Here is a 17855-nt window from a genome sequence, read left to right as displayed (position 1 = left end):
ATTACGATACATATTTTTGACCAATAGAATCTTAAGATGACTTTCTGTCTGGCTGTAACACATGGGCAATGAGTAATGTCAAGTGAAGTACATAGCCTCAAATTCATTTTAATAATAATTGTAAATATTATTTTCATTTTAATAATTGTGGATATGCTACATAGGAATATTAAACATTTAACCTCAAGTTCATTTTTATAATTGTAATACTCAAAATAATATAATGGTAGGGGAGCAAAGTATGCTAAATGTGCAGTCACTCGAGCGTTATGGGGACCTATTGGGTTGTGAAGAGTAGGTCATAAAACCAAAAAAAGTTAAGTATTGTACCCTCGGAGATCCGTGGAAAAAATTTACACCCAAAATAACAAAATTCAGTTTGGCAACACTGTGCGAATGTTGATAGTAACATATCCTTTTTAAGATAAGCACAACTGTAATTTAGTCCAAACAAATTAATATATTTTTTTTGCCAACAAAAATGAGATTTTTCAACCAAATAATGTTTCAAATATGATGTGCAAAATAATTTTTAATTGGGATCTGCTAAGGGGCTTGCTTTTTTTTTGTCATTAAAGTAAAAAAAACTAAATTTTACTCATTAAATCATTATTGTCCGGTTATCGTCTTAATTATTTTAACTGTACTAATATCCGTCGAGTAATTCTGAAATGATTAATAGGTCGTTAAAACATTTTATCTATAGCGGCTTCTGGAATATCTTAAAAATATCGAATTTCATTGATAAAATGCGCATATCCGACCGATCTTCGCTTCGACATTAAAATTTTCCATTTTAGTGGGCGCTTGCCATTTTTTAATTTAATTTTCCATTTCCAATAATCGTTTTTTCCGATTATAACGCCATCTATCCATAGTTCGAAAAAATGTTTCGAATAAAAGTTACTTATTTTTACGTAAGAAATCGAAATCCAAATCTGCAATAAAAAATGGGGGCTCCTATTTAAGATTTTAAAGTAACCCCCCACCCCACCTCCATGGGGGGTCGTGTTTGATGCCATTCGATAGATTTTTCAAAAGTACTGAATAAGTGCATTTTACAGTTTTTCGATCTGATGTTCATTTCGCGAAATATCGCGGGATTCGTGTTTAAAATATTAAATTTACCCCCCATCCCTCTCCATGGGAAGTCGTGTTTAGTATCATTCGATAGATTTTTAAAAAATATTGAGCACATATTTTTTAGTTTTTCCATCTGTCATTCATATCGCGAAATATTCGCTTTTTTCTTGTGAAACTTTGGGACTCGCCCATTTCCTTACGCCCTGCTCAAATCGTCAGATTTTTGAAATATACACCCCTTTGCATGTACTTAACTTACCTTATCTTAATCTGACAATTTCGAGTATTTTTAAGGATAGATTTTTTTTTCGGGCCCCCCTTAACGAACTCCCCTGTATTAAGAGCCAATATATGGTAGAGATACATCTGCAGGGTACCAGGTTTCTCCCCATATGCTAATCTGACGCGCTCGAGTAACTGCAAAAATCCCCGCTTGGGCTCCCCTACCATAACCTATTAACAGAATACTTAATTTGCTCATATAACTACTTAATTTGTTTGTGTTATAAAATCAATGAATTTGAACAGGTATATTTTTTGTTGTGAATGATCTTAGAAAAAATCGTGTATATAACTTGCATTTAATTATTATTGCGATGCTCGTATTCTATACAAAACTCGCCTCTATGCGGCTGGTATCGTATTCATCATACTGGAATCGTAATGTCCATCCATCATTAAATGTTTACTACAGTAAGCGAGAAAATAAACAGTAATGAAAAGAATATTGAAATGTTTATGATTACTTATATATTAAGTATACATGATATAGCCTTGTAAACGTTACTCACGACGATGCGCGACGTTCCCGATAAAACAGATGTTAAAGATACCCTCTGACGCGAAAAAAATCTTTAATTCTAGTCCGCAATTCAGGAATGTTAGACAGTGGATTTGTCTGCCTCCTTCATCATTCCCCATATACAGGGTGAGTCACCACTAACGGGACGGAAAATTACAGCGAAATGGTAAAAGATTTGAAAAAATTTTTAAATTAATAGTTTGTAAGTTGATAAAAGCTACATTTTAAAATTATTTTGAAATATACAGGGTGTCCCAATAAATGGCGGCGTATCTAAGTTATATTTTTTCTTATGGAACACCCTGTATTTTATTGCATTTTTAATTGTCCGCAAAAAATAAGGTATAGTTCCATAAGGCTTCCCTATACCTATGTACAGAGTGTTCTGAGTTATGCTGACTTTTTTCTTAAAATGTAAAGTTTTAAAAGAAGGCTTATTCTCAAGTTATTTAAGAAATTATAAAAATACTACTTTTACATCTAAATAGTTTGATATTGGTTAAATGTATTCCATGATTAATTATTACACATTTGTCTACAGGGTGTTCAAAATTTACAGTTCCATTATTGGACTATTCAATGTGTCATATGATGCTTATTTTAAATGGAACACCATGGATATTAATAAACAATTATACTAAACAAATTTACCTCTTTCGAATGGTATATGGATGTCCTATGCCTAAGTGTCATAGTTTTTGCGTAATTTACAAATATTTAAATTCTTTATCTGTAAATCGATTTTAAAACAAAAGATGAAGTTAATTAATGTCATTGTATGACATTGTCATTTTATGGCAATACGGTCTGGTAATAATCTTATAATTAATGCATCCCATGATTGATTATTACACATTTATTTACAGCGAGTTCAAAATTTACAGTTACAGAACACCATGGATATTAATCACTTATGTAATAGGTACACATTCAAAATGTTTATACAACAACCGATTTTAAATGATTTGTTTACATTATTTACATAGCTGGGCTATAGAAGCAAAAACGTTCGAAATTCTTAATTTCATAAAAATATCATCTGAGGTAGTAGGGTAGGAAGTGTAGCATTTACAATATTTTTATTATAACCCCATTTAAAAAATTCATCTTGGTCAATCCTGGTGACCTAGGTGGCCAAATATATGGACCGAATCTATCTATCCATTTATTTCTAAATTTCATGTTGAGGTTGTTCTTAACACAACGTCAGAAATAAGCAGCAGCTCCGTCCAATTGGAGTCATATGTTTGTTCGCACGCTAAGTGGAAGGTTTTAAGAAGGATCCAAAAAACTTGTTTTAAGAAATTTAAAAAAGTTGCTCCATTCAGATTTTCGTCAACAAAATATGGGTCGATAACGTACTCGCTCAGAATACTTACCCAAACATTAACACTTCATCGGTGTTGGCGATCAACAGTAAAATGTTTGTTTCCTGTATCATAATAAAATGAAAGCTATGTCTATTAACTAGACGATTATTATGAAAAGTAGGTAGATTCGTCTGTACATAATACATTCTTAAAAAAATCAGGATCTTCTCCAAATTCTAAAGTCTATAAACGAAAAATTAAACGTTCCTGTTCTGTCTAATGCTGTTGTAGTTGAGTGTTATACGGATGATAGTGGTTTTTCTTATATTATATTTTACATACACTCGTTTGACTGATTTCCAATCGACCCGAAATTTTTCTCGTACTAGTATTTGGGTTTTCCGTAACAGAAAGCAGTACATCAAGTTCGTTAACGTCATCAAAAATAAATGGTTTATTGTTATTTAACTTTTCGTATCTATGCAACATTACCATTAGCACAGAATCTATCGAGAAATCTCTTAAACACGTCCTGTTTGTGTGTCTTCTATCAGGATACTTTAAAGCGTAAACTTTAGAAGCTAAGAGACAATTTTAAAAATATTCCCCAATGCAAAGTAGCATGTCTACTCTTTCATAGATAGCGTGATTATTCATTTTTAGGAACAATTAAATTTGAATGTAATTGGCCCTGCCAAAGCCATTTTTAAGTAAAAAAAAATTGAATTTCATACACGGATGTTTATAGTTTTGATAATTACCAGACCGTAATGTCATAAACTGACAATGTCATACAATGACATTAATTAACTACATCTTTTGTTTTAAAATCGATTTAAAGATTAAGAATTTAAATAATTGTAAATTACGCAAAAACTATGACACCTAGGTATAGGACATCCATATACCATTCGAAAGAGGTAAATTTGTTTAGTATAATTATTTATTAATATACATGGTGTTCCATTTAAAATAAGAATCATATGACACATTGAATACTCCAATAATGAAACTGTAAATTTTGAACACCCTGTAGACAAATGTATAATAATTAATCATGGAATACATTCAACCAGTATCCAACTATTTAGATGTAAAAGTAATGTTTTGATAATTTCTTAAATAACTTGAGAATAAGCCTTTTTTTTAAACTTCACATTTTAAGAAAAGTCAACATAACTCAGAACACTCTGTACATAGGTATAGGGAAACCTTTTGAAACTATACCTTATTTTTTGCGGATAATTAAAAAATTTAATAAAATACAGGGTGTTCCATAAGAAAAAATATAACTTTGATACGCCGCCATTTATTGGCGCACCCTGTATATTCCAAAATAATTTTAAAATGTAGATTTTATCAACTTACAAACTATTCAATTTAAATTTTTCTCAAATCTTTTACCATTTCCCTGTAATCTTCCGTCCCGTTAGTGGTGACTCACCCTGTATACGCATCAGATGACGCTAGGTGTGGTGAGTGGAGATCTCCCAAAATACTCACGCAGCATTCAAAAAGACTCCCTGGCCGTGTGACAGATTGACCCGTCCTACTGGAACCATTGTTGATTTTAAACTTGGACCGATTTCGCAACCTTTACCGTATGACCGACGATACAGTAGTCCACGATAAAAAAAATTTCTGCAAAACTGAGAACCATCGTGAAGCACGAAGCACCTAACATTAAGGCCTATTTCATACTTTACGACTTGGGTAGTCACGACAAACGGTCGTACGACCGTTTGTCGTGCTCATCGGACTTTCACACTTTACGACAGTATTCATCTTATTGTAGTAGAAAGCACAGGGCGTAGAATGAATCGGGCAAAAATTTTGGCTTTATGGTTAATTTATCGCCGTAACAAAAACAGAGACGTAATCGCCTATATTGGGTGCATCCAATCAATGGAAGAAGAGAAGAAGTAGGTTTATATCATACACTTTTTGGAGGTTTAAGAAATGACCAAAATAATTTTTTTAATCATTTCCGCATATCAGTGACATAGAGTTTCCTCGCCTTTTCGGTCGAGTTTCGGATCTTTTGGATCATTTTCTCCTACCATGCATCTTTGCATATTGTCCACAACCAGTCTTTCCCTTTCTCTCCTAAAGATTTGATCATTTCTGGTGGAATTTCATCCTCCCCTGAAGCCTGGAGCTTTACCTATCTTTAATTTTCGTATCGATTCTACCAGTTCTTCTCTTGAAATCTCTCTTAATTGTTCCCCCATGTGATTTGTTTCTCTCAGCCTTTCTTGCGGTGTACTTCCAAATTTTTCTTCATAGAATTTATCAAAATACAAAACATTAAATTACATAAATGTTGTTTTTGTCCGCCCTGATCATTTTTGGTAATCCCAGCTTATTAAATTAAATGCTTGCTTTAAGGATTGTTGTACCATTTTTGTTGTTCCAGTCCAGTAGCATAATATGTTGTATAAAAAATATATAGAGTCCTTTTCATAGGCATTTTTCAGTGCGTCACAAATGATAGAAAAAAAGGTAAGTCCGTGATAATAAACATTTATAACATTTATTCTAATATGACATTTTAGTTAAATATGACATTTGTCACATTTTATTTGCAATTTGGCATAAAAAGAAATCAATTGTGTTTATTGCATTTATAAAATGGTATTTTCTTTGATTTGTATAGTCTTATAAATTGTACAGATTATATTCGTAGACATATATAATTCATAAATAATTTTTTTTCGATTATAGCGCCATCTATCGACAACTGGAATAAGTGTTATACATGTCTGTAATCACAGACGTGCCTTTTTTCTGTCACATACAATTTAATGCGTTAGAATGAAATCAAAAAACTGTGACGCATTGAAAGATGCCCATGAGAAAAAGATTATTTATTTTGTTAATAAATATTTAATTAGTGAACAATAACTATTATTGTTATTGAGCTCAATTTTCATCTTTCAATATTTAAAAGATCCGTCTAAAAAACTGGTTTTATTTTATTTAATATACCGATTATATTAATATCTATACATATTTAAATAATCATTAATAAAACAAGAATATATATCTACGTTTATGTCCATGGACACTAAACTGTGCAATAAAAGAATCTTTAAATTATTAACAACAAATTTTAGATATTCTTGATGAAACATTTATGATTTAATTTTTATAATAGTGTACATTGATAATAATGCATTTTATAATAGGGTCTATTCCTCGGCACTTTGACAAAGTCCTCACAAAGTCTCTTGCAATTTTTGTCCTCAAAATAAAATAATACCAACCAGATGCTTACCTATGTATTGTATCTATGTAGGTGAAAATTCCTCATCTATATTGTTTACCGTTATGTACGTGCCACTGGATTCACTGGCTCTACACGACTAACTGTCGTTAAGTATAGAAGCATTAATTTATGTCCGTGGTTCACTGATAGCACGGCACGACACAACCGTCGTCCATTGCAGTGGCATTGGACGACAGCCGAAGAGCAACGGCACGACAGTTAGTCGTGGTCGTCCTATATGAAAGGCTTCGTATATTGCTATATTGGACTAATGGAATGTACGACAAACTGTCGTTACGACCGTTTGTCGTGACGACCAAAGTCGTAAAGTATGAAATAGGCGTTAACACGACATTCATATACGTTATAACGACGTTCGGAAACCACTCAGTACATTTCGGCGAATGACATTTACATATTTGAGGCATACGCATTTCAGTACTGTTTATTTTGCCGCATACCTACCGTATTTTTGATTTGTTTATTACATTTGTGTTTATTTCATTTTTGCCAGTCTGTCGAATTCCTCTCTGAATTCTGTTTCTTCTTCTTTAAGTTCCATCTTCTATCGAAGATTGGAAATCATCATGGCAATGCGGACCCTGTTGACTGCCGCTCTAAATAGCTCTACACTACTGCATTCGAACCATTCCCGTAAGTTCTTAAGCCAGGATGTTCTTCATCTTCCCACATTTCGCTTTCTTCGGATTTTGCCTTGCATAATAAGTTGTAATAATGTGTATTTTCGCCCTTTCATCACATGTCCCAAGTTCTTAAGTTTTCGTCTTTTGATAGTTAGTATTATTTCCGGTTTATTTCCTATCCTTCTAGTTACTTCCACTTTTGACATTCGGCATTCTAACACTAGCTTTATACTGAATATGTTAGGGCATTTACACATATTACTGAACCCCTCTGTATAAGAAAGAAAAAAATTCGTATCTAAGGCATTGTTCTGTTCATTGAGTAAAACATTTTAATTTTTTAGGGAGGTATAATAGGCTGGTTTGGTAAATACAGCTATAAATGTCAGCCAATTGATTATTCTGACGCACCTGAAGCACAAGAGGTAAGCATTAAAAATGTATATTGTTAAGCTGTTAACAATTTAAGAATCTGTATATAGATCAGGCTATTACAAGACCAAAACACAGAACAGAGTGTAAAACAGTATACAGAGTGGGCCAAAGAAAACAGTTCACCTCGATATTTGGCAGTATTTATTAGATTTTAAGGAAATGAGGAAACAGCTCGATTTTTGATCTAAGCGGGACACATTTTTACGGTACATACACTTGTCATTGATCAACCCTCTCCCTTCCACTTCCCTACCCCTTATTTTTAAACAGGCAATACGGGTCGTATGCTACCGCATTTGAAAAGTTATTCAATTATCTATTCAGTAATATTAACAGTGACATAATTGTTTATACAGGGTATCAAAAAAGATATTTTAATTAAATTAATTGACACGAAAAGAAGAATGCATGTAATTTATTTAATTCAAAATACATGCTACTTCTGCCACAAAACAAAAAAAAAATGTTTTTTGATAAATAAACATTGTCTTTCCCTTAATTTCAATGTTCAAGCTGCCACCCATCTGCCTCTTGGTAGGTTGAATATTGAATTTAAGCAAAAAACAATATTTATTTGTCAAATAAACATTTTCTCTTTTTTATAAACACTACTGTTTTCTGTCAGTAGTAGAATGTATTTTGAGTTAAATTAATTGCATGCATTCTTCGTTTTGTGTCAATTGATATAATTCAAAATAATTTTTCTTGGACACCCTGTATAAATAATTATGTCAACGTTAATACTAATGAATAGAGAATTAAATAACCTTTCAAATGAGGTAGCACACGACCCGTATTCCCTATTTAAAAATAAGGGTGGGAAAACGGAACGGAGGGGTTGACAAATGACAGATGTATATACCGTAAAAATGTGCCCCCTTTGATCAAAAATCAACCTGTTTCTTTATTTTCTTAAAGTCTAATAAATACTGCCAAATATCGAGGTGGACTGTTTTCTTTGGCCCACTCTGTATATACAGAACAACTTGAATACCGTTATTCAATCGGATGCAATGGACCAGTAGCTAGAAAAGTTGCATACAGTTTCAAAAGACAATATATAGGCCATTCCACGAATATACGACGACTGTTTTGGATTATCGCGACAACGAATATTTTAGTGTGCAACATAAGAAGTACGAAAGTAAATGGCTCTAATAATTATTCCAATAAACAACAATCTAATTTGCAATTTACTTTCGTTCTTCGTATTTTGCACAGTAAAATATTCGGTGTCGAGGTAATCCAAAACAGTCGTATATTCGTGGAATAGGTATACGAGAGGAATTCCTCAAACCAGCAAAAATAAAGAAGAAATCGTGGATGACAAACGAGATTTTAGATATGATGGAAGAAAGGCGAAAGTCTAAAGATCAGGACATGTCATTATACAAAAAAATATATGTAGGTCTGGATCCCGCGCATAAAAATAAGTTGATTAATAGCAAGCTGAAAATTTGTTAATAGCTTAAGGGTGTCTAGTCGGACAAACTTTGATATATGGGAACACTGGAACAGGGGCAGCTTTAATTGTGGAACAATTTAAAAATTTGGAACGGTCAGACCACGAAAACGGCATATTTATTTTGTCCGACAGAACAGACTTAAACTCTCCGAACAGAGATTAAACTCTCATGCAAAAATCAGACTGCTATTTATCACCAAATGGGCGTTTTAATGAGTGGAACATTTAGAATATGTCAAATGACAGGAATTGTGACAGGTGATAAATAGCAGTCTGATTTTTGCATAAGAGTTTAATCTCTGTTCGGAGAGTTTAAGTCTATTCTGTCGGACAAAATAAATGTGCCGTTTTCGTGGTCTGACCGTTCCAAATTTTTAACCTGTTCCAGTGTTCCCATATATCTAAGTTTATCCGACTAGACACCCTTAAGCTATTAACAAATTTTCAGCTTGCTATTAATCAACTTTTTTTTCATACGCGGGATCCAGACCTAATAGATAAAGACATCAAAAAAGCAATTAGAATAGCTAAGGCTTCACGACTAAGAGAACAGTGTGCGGAAATACAGCAATTGCAATATAAAAACGATTCATTCAATATGAACAAAAAAGTTAAAGAAGCTGCAAGCTTATACAAACCTAGTAGAGTTGGGTAATTGGCAGATAACCAAGGCAAACCAGTGTTATGTGTGGAAGAAATACTAGGCACTTGGAAGAAATATGTGGAAGTAACTTATGTAGATGAAAGACAGATTCAGATTTCCATTGAATATACTGAATACCAAACGGGCCGATTTCCATTGAAGAAGTCACGTCAGCAGCTATTAAAAAAACTCTAGGTAGTAAAGCTGTAGGGTCTGACCAGTTTTGTGCAGAATTCCTAAAACTTATGGATGAACAGGGAATAAAATGGATAACAACTGTATGCAACAAAATATAAGTAAGTGGAAAAATACCCCAAAGTTGGTTAAACTCTACCTTCGTTACTATACCAAAAAAAGTAAATGCCAAGACATGCGAAGACTACAGAACAATTAGCCTAATGAGCCACTTACTTAAAACGTTTTTGAAAGTGATACACGGTAGAATATGTAAAAAATGCGAAGAACAAGTATCATGAAGGCAGTTTGGATTCCGCGATGGCTTAAGAAACCCGAAAGGCTCTATTTGCTGTCCAAGTGCTTATGCAAAGTGTGACTCGATCTATAAGGAATTGAAGATCTTCGTTACTTTTAGCCATGATCGCGGTGTCGTGAATATGTATATAAAATAAAGGGTGGCCCAATCCACCTCGATACTAGGCAACAGTCCACCTCGGTATTTGACAGTATTTATTAGATTTTAAACATACATACAAATTAAATAAATTAGAAGTCATGATACATTAAACAATTTACAAAAGGGGGCAGGCCCAAAATCTTAGTCCTATGCTATTTAAATGCATTCAATTTTTCAAATCCTGAGAAAATTAATACACATTTTTGAAAATTTAAACGCACAATGAAAGATTACATTATTACCGAAGGCCAAAAAACCTTTCTTTTGAACGAAATATTTGATATTAAAAATCACACTAAATTATCTCTTATTTTCAGCCCCGTAACTTATTAAAATAAACATTATACATAGAAGTTTTCATGAACATTCGACCCCCGGCAACACTGTACCTATCTTTCATTCTGCGTTTAAATTTTTCAAAAATACTTATTACTTTTCTCAGGATTCGAAAAAAATGAATTCAATTAAATAGCATTGGACCAAGATTTTTTATGTTTTATTAAATCTTTATATTTTAATTAAAATTATTCAATAAACTCCTAATAGGGAGGTGGCATTCGGTTTTTTGCACGTAAAGTTAGGTGACAACTTCAATAATTATTATTGACTTATGCTCCTTCTCAAATATGCCCGAAACATTAACAAAAAAATTAAATAGTTATTTAAAAATTTCGAAAAATATCTATTTTTTTCTACTTTCATTGTTTATACCTTTAAAACGATTCATTTTGGAACAAAGTCGTAGGGAAATCTGAACTTTTTTTTTTTAATTTAGACTGAAAAATTATTCTTCCAAATCTATTAGGTCGATTTTAATGAAATTTGGTGAACGATTTAAGTATGTCGTAAGAATTTTCTAAGCGAATTACCAAACTGGTTGAAAAACATTGAATAAAAACAGGCCTATTTTGCCCCCTTATTTTGTATTTATTGCTATTTTGCAGAAAGGATAATACTTTGACCCCCTCCGTGGCTCAGTGGTAAGAGCGCCTGCCTTTGGATCTAAAAAATCCGAAAGGTTGTGGGTTCCAATCTCACCAGGGTCAGGAATTTTTCATTTATTATAAATTAATAAATGAATATAGTTTCTGTCCTTGTGGGATCGGTACTCATCGGAGGGACCGCAGACGTTCGGATACAATTAGCGTCTCTTTGCAAAGACAATGACGTCGACTTTGGAAAGTAACAAGACACTTACTCAGCACACACACTACACATGACACTAGGTACCTAACTGTTCAAAACTACCGTACCTACCATGCCAATGGCCATTAGTTGTCGAGGCATTAGCTAAATAAAAAAAAATACTTTAAGACATTTTTAACCAGTTGTTTATCATAAAAAATTCAATTATCTTTATTTTATTTCACTACGACTTTGTTCCAAAATGAATCGTTTTAAAGTTATAAGCAAAGAGAGTAGAAAAAAATCGATGTTTTTCGAAATTTTTAAATATTTTAATTTTTTTTATTAATGTTCCGGGCATATCTGAGAAAGAACATGTCAACTATTATTGTTGAAGTTGTCACCTAACTTTATCTGCAAAAATCAGAATGCCACCTCGCACATCCAAAAATATACGTTTTTTCACAGATCCGCCCTGGTCTATAACGTCATCTGCTAACGTATGAATAAAGTAGCCAATTTTTAGAACCGTCAAATAACATAATTTTTGTAGAACCTAACCAATAAATAAATAATAAAATTTCTTTATTCAATTTTAAAAATATTATTTTAATATAATGTCGTTTATAGGTAATATAATTTGTTTACAATATGAATAATATAATAATTCTGTTCACATATTGACAAATCGGACATACTGCGTGACTTGTCGCATTAGGCTTTTCTAATGATAACAACAACTAGATATTTAACAAAAGTAATATCTACCATTTGAAACTACCAAATTTGTAACATTAATACATTTTTTTAATTGTAGATGCGCCACTTAATGTATCTATATTTCATAAACAAATTATTGGAACTTCTCGACACAGTATTCTTCGTACTTAGGAAAAAACAAAACCAAGTGACGTTCCTGCATATGTATCACCACACCGTGATGCCCATGGTGTCATGGGGAGGAATAAAGTATGTTCCCGGTGGTCACGGTACCTTAATAGGATTTATAAACTGTTTTGTACATATTATTATGTACAGTTATTATTCATTAGCAGCCTTTGGACCAAAGATACAGAAATATTTGTGGTGGAAGAAATATATTACAGCAATGCAATTGGTAAGTCAGTTTGGTATTAAGAAAATTTAACATAATTAATTACATATTATACAGCTTAAACTTGTAATTATTTATTATCAGATTGAGCCATACGGTCCTCACTCCATCTAAGGAAAAAATCACTCATCCCAGATACCTACAGAAGAAATACATGGGGCTATCTCCGCAATGTTCTATTCTTAACGTGAAATACTCTATTAGCCCAATAAATGACCGTTTTGGAGTGTAATTTCCAGGGGCAACTCCGAATTGCATGAAAATTTGGGTTTAGGTTCTACTTACCCTCCACTTTAAAGTTGAATTTGTGCCGTTGGTTGCTTTTACTTGGGGGGTGACATTTACCCCTTCTCGGGGGTGAAAAACGCGTGTTTAAAATAAGGCATAACATTTTTAAAGTATCGAAAAAAAGCTTATTATTTGTTTTTTACAAAAGTTTACAGCATCAAAAATAAACGAGTTACACTGAAAAAAAAGTTGGCCCCTTTCTTTTGGTAAAAAAATCATGAAAACCTCCCTCTATTTAGCACCCTAAATGAAATTAATGGCTTTGCCATCTATTTTAACTGTATGCGTATTGTTTATATGATATGTAAGTTTTATTGGTTTGAAGTACTTATTTTTGAAAACATTTGGTTTTTTAATTTAAAAAGTATTAGTGATAAGAAAAATCTTAAAGACTAAAAAAATGTAGGTTTTGCTATTATAAATATGATAGTTTCATTTTGTTTCTCCGTAAGATAAAAATTGGTTAAGATATGGCTGTTCAAAATTTGCATACACTCGTGATTAGTGACCCATTCAAGCTTTCTCAATTATAATCCTTTCAAAAATAAACGCTTTAAACCGGTGAGACTGACAGATCATATAAAAGATAAATATATAGGTAAGTAAATTGTTTGTAAAGCGGTAGCGATTAATTTCATTTGGGGAGCTAAACACGGCGAGATTTCCATGATTTTTTACAAAAAAAGAGGGCCAACTTTATAAAGTGCGTAACTCGCTTATTTTTAACGCTAAAACTTTTGTTAGCAATTAAAACAAAGCTTTTTATAAACACTTTAAAAAAGTTTAAATGGGTTTTTTCCCGAAAAGTGCTTAATTTTTCGGTGATTTCACCTTGAAATATTCGATTGGGAATTAGACGAATAAGAACGTATTTTTCATGAGCTACAACTTTGTTTTTATTTGATTGATAGACTTTTATTGATACACAATTTTTTGGGTTTTTTATAAACTACACTTTTGCTAATGATTTTTTTTTTTCGATAAAATATTTACTTTTTGAGTAATTTGCGAAAAACCGCCTGAAAACGTAGTTTTTTTGTCGAAAAATCAACATTTTCAATGGCAAATAATTCGAAAAGTATTGACTTACGTAAAAAATTCTATAGAACAAAAGTTGCTTAAAATCAGTCAATTTATCCATTTCCTGTCTTACCTTGAACGTATGTTTTTTCACTCCCGAGAAGGGGTGACTGTCACCCCCCAAGTAAAAGCAACCAACGGCACAATCTCAATTTTGAAGTGGAGGGTAAGTAGAACCTAAATCCAAATTTTCATGTAATTCGGAGTTGCCCCTGAAAATTACACCGGATCGCCGAATTTCCCGTTCATTTACTAGGCTATTGTGGAGATCAAGCCTCCTGAACCATACTTTATTTTTTTCGATCCCAAACTACGAGTTGCCATACTCTTTTATGTCAAGCTTCCAGAGATCGTTTTCTAAGTTATCTAGTTGTGGATGATTTTTTTTTCTAATATTTTAACATTGTGTTTAACGACACTTCATCAAGGACATTTCATTATAAGAAATAAAATTTTACTCCAGCATCTTTTACACTTACGCCATTGATAATTCCATGTGAGAAATTTTCGGAGTTGCATGCAATTCGGAGTTGCCCTTGAAAATTACACGGTAACGCCGAATTTCCCGTTAATTTACTGGGCTACACAGGGTGTCCCAGACTAATTTAGCCACGCTATATCTCTTAAACAAATAGAGATTTTCGAATGGGACAAAAAGTGGTCTATTCTACTTGTAATACATTTTAATATGACGTAGAAAAATCATCCCCTAAATATTCATCCCTTAGTTACAACCCTTAACTTTAATTTTTTTATTAGCACCATATATATTTTTTGATAGTTTTCAATATGGTCTTCTATCGTCTATTCAACACATTTTTTGAAAATAAAATCGGTTCGTAAATAACCAAGACAATATCAGTTTAGTTTTGTTAATTATGTGTCCCAGACTAATTTATCCATTATCCAGGCTATGTTTCTTAAACGAATAGAGATTTTCGAATGGGACAAAAACTGATCTATTACATAATTGTAATACACTTTAATATGGCGTAGAAAAAAAATTATCCTCTAAATATTTATCCCTTAGTTACAACCCCTAACTTTATTTTTTTTTAAATAGCACCCTGTAAGTTAGGGATGAATTTTTTCTACGCCATATGAAAGTGTATTACAAACGGAATAGATCAGTTTTTGTCCCATTCGAAAATCTCTATTCGTTTAAGAAATATAGCCTGGAAAAATTAGTCTGGGACACACAATTAACAAAAATAAACTGATAGTTTCTTGGTTATTTACGAACCGATTTTATTTTCAAAAGATGTGTTGAATAGACGATAAAAGACCACATTTAAAACTATAAAAAAATATACAGGGTGCTATTAAAAAAATTAAAGTTAAGGGTTGTAACTAAGGGATGAATATTTAGGGGATGATTTTTTTGTACGCCATATTAAAGTGTATTACAAGTAGAATATGTCACTTTTTGTCACATTCAAAAATCTCTATTCGTTTAAGAGATATAGCGTGGCTAAATTAGTCTGGGACACCCTGTATAAGTGACTTGGTATGCAGGAGTATCTTCCAAAAATTTTCGTATACATCTGGCCGTCGCGTCGAGAGTAGTACAGCTTTCTGCTAGGGATGGGAAAAACCTACCGGTTATATCCTAACACCGGTTTTCTTACTCCGCAATAATCGGTTTTTCCGGATCTTTTTTGTCCCGGTTTTTTTCTTTTTAAAGTAATAACCGCTGAAAAACCGGATATGTTACTTCTGGAAAAAAATAATGAATTCATAGAAAAATAGGCAAGTTGTTTTATATATTATGGGGTCCATAATATATTATATTATATGGGGTCCTCATATATTTACAGATAAACTTCTATAAGCTGGTATAAAAAAATCTATAAGCCAGACATCTAGTACATAGTATATTATTCTTCAAACCTAGCATAGACGGGACATTAACATACGGATTTAACTATAATCCTTCCCCCCTTGACTTTACAGTATACGAAACATAGGCAATGCAGTCCTTACGAGAGTTTTTTGCACGGTGATGCCGATTTTATCAAAAAGAATTTGTAATCGAACATTAGAGAGATTAAAATTAAAACTGTTTTAGAAAGGAAATCTACAATTTTGGGATTCATGTGCGTAATCACTATAGTATCAAATAAACTTAAACGAATACGAATCCTAAAATTGTAGATTGTCTTTCTAAAACAGTTGTAATTTAATCACCGCGCTAAAAACACTCGTAACATTGCCTATGTTCCCTATACTGTAAAGTCAAGGTGGGACGTACTATAGTATAGATCGACCGTCTTTTCATCTTTTCCTTCTTCAAGTGCCATCTCCGCGACGGAGGTCGGCAATCATCATAGCTATTCGGACCTTGGAGACGGCTGCTCTGAAAAGTTCGTTTGATGTACATTCGTACCATTCTCTCAGGTCTTTTCATCAGTGTGTAAAAATTGTAGATTACTGTAAATATAAAGCAACAACTTCATGATAATTATTAAGATAAAGATAACAGAAGGTTCAATTCACGTCAACCAAACCCCAGTAGAAAGTGCAATAAACTACAGCTACTTTGACACCAACATAAATGAAGAATGGACCAACAAACCGGATCTAAGGGCGGCTATCTGAAAAGCTAGATCCACGTTCAACTCCTTCAAGAGCCACAATCTAGCTCTTGGTAAGACGTACTATGAACGAAGATATGTGCGAAAAATTGGAATCATTTGATATTTTGCTATATAGGAAAATACTTAAAAGAAAGTGTTTCGAACACATTATTTCCAATGAATCTAGATGTGCCCTGCTACAAGCCATCCTGAACCGTTTATATATAGATTTATTATCTTGGTATGGATATATTATTTCAAGAGTATCGATATCGATAATATTGATACCAATTCTAGTGGAGTATCGCAAACTAAAGTGTATATAAAAGTAATATTTTTAACTAATGGTTATTGACTATTGATTAAAAAAACCGAACACCGGTTTTTGGAATAACCGGTTGTTTTGACCGGTTGTTTTAGCTATAACCGACAGGTTAAACCGTAAGTAAAAAAATACCGGTATAACCGAAAACTGGTGTTTGTCAACAACCACCATCCCTATTCTGCATGTAGACCAGGGCGCATCTGTAAAAATATAAGTACATTTGGATGTTCAGAGGTGACTCATTTTGCAGAAGGTCCCCCTCTCAAGAAGGTCCGGAACATTGTTTAAATAATCAAAATATCAAAAAATGAAGGAAAAATTCGATTTTTTTTTTAGTTTTTTTATTATAACTTTAAAAGTATTCATTTTCGAGAAAAGTTGTATTGACATAAAAGTTGCGTAATTAAATTTCCTCCAATATCCGATTAGTTAAATATTTTAAAAATTGTTGCCCTTGTTGCAAAATAGCAATAATTGCGAAAGAAACATAAAAAAACAAGTATTCGCATTTTACGTTTTTTAACCATTTATGCTACACTTAGGACCTTCATATTTCACCCAGAAAAACTTTATGATACAGTAAAACAATACAAAAATGCAGAAACTAACAACTTTAAGAGTTGTAACGTGGAATGTGAGAAGTTTGTTCTCTGCAGGGAAACTGGATAATGTTGAACAAGAAATGAATAGACTAAACATCGATGTTTTAGGAATCAGCGATACACAATGGCCAGGATCTGGAAAATGTTCAACACGAAATGACGGCATATTTTATTACTCCGGAATCGACAACAACACCCATCGGTACGGAGTTGGAATCATCATTTCAAAGAAATGGAAAAATTCTCTGATTACCTGTACTCCTTACTCAGAACGCTTAATATTAATACACATTAAAGAAAGAAATAACTTAATAAATGTTATTCAAGTCTATACACCAACAGCAGATAAAGATGACGATGAAATAGAACAATTCTACAACGACTTACAAGAAATGCTGAAAGCAATAAAAAAGCAACACATTAACATAATAATGGGCGATCTTAATGCCAAAGTCGGTCAA

The 17855-nt window shown here is 32.6% G+C and overlaps 1 protein-coding gene across 5 annotated transcripts in view; it reads left to right on the top strand.

The window, feature by feature from the left end:
* The window catches only part of LOC114340630 (elongation of very long chain fatty acids protein), a 225357-nt gene that overhangs the window by 180153 nt on the left and 27349 nt on the right, over nucleotides 1-17855 (top strand). For all 5 annotated transcript variants that reach the window (XM_050646076.1, XM_050646075.1, XM_050646077.1 and 2 more), the window contains exons 4-5: nucleotides 7452-7532; nucleotides 12227-12526. In XM_050646076.1, coding sequence (XP_050502033.1) covers nucleotides 7452-7532; nucleotides 12227-12526 — 381 coding nt within the window. The remainder of the gene's footprint in view (nucleotides 1-7451; nucleotides 7533-12226; nucleotides 12527-17855) is intronic.

The sequence above is a fragment of the Diabrotica virgifera genome, chromosome 3, assembly GCF_917563875.1.
Source record: "Diabrotica virgifera virgifera chromosome 3, PGI_DIABVI_V3a".
Lineage (NCBI taxonomy): Eukaryota > Metazoa > Arthropoda > Insecta > Coleoptera > Chrysomelidae > Diabrotica > Diabrotica virgifera.
Note: the sequence above shows the minus strand (reverse complement) of the source record. Positions and strands in the feature narration are given on the sequence as shown.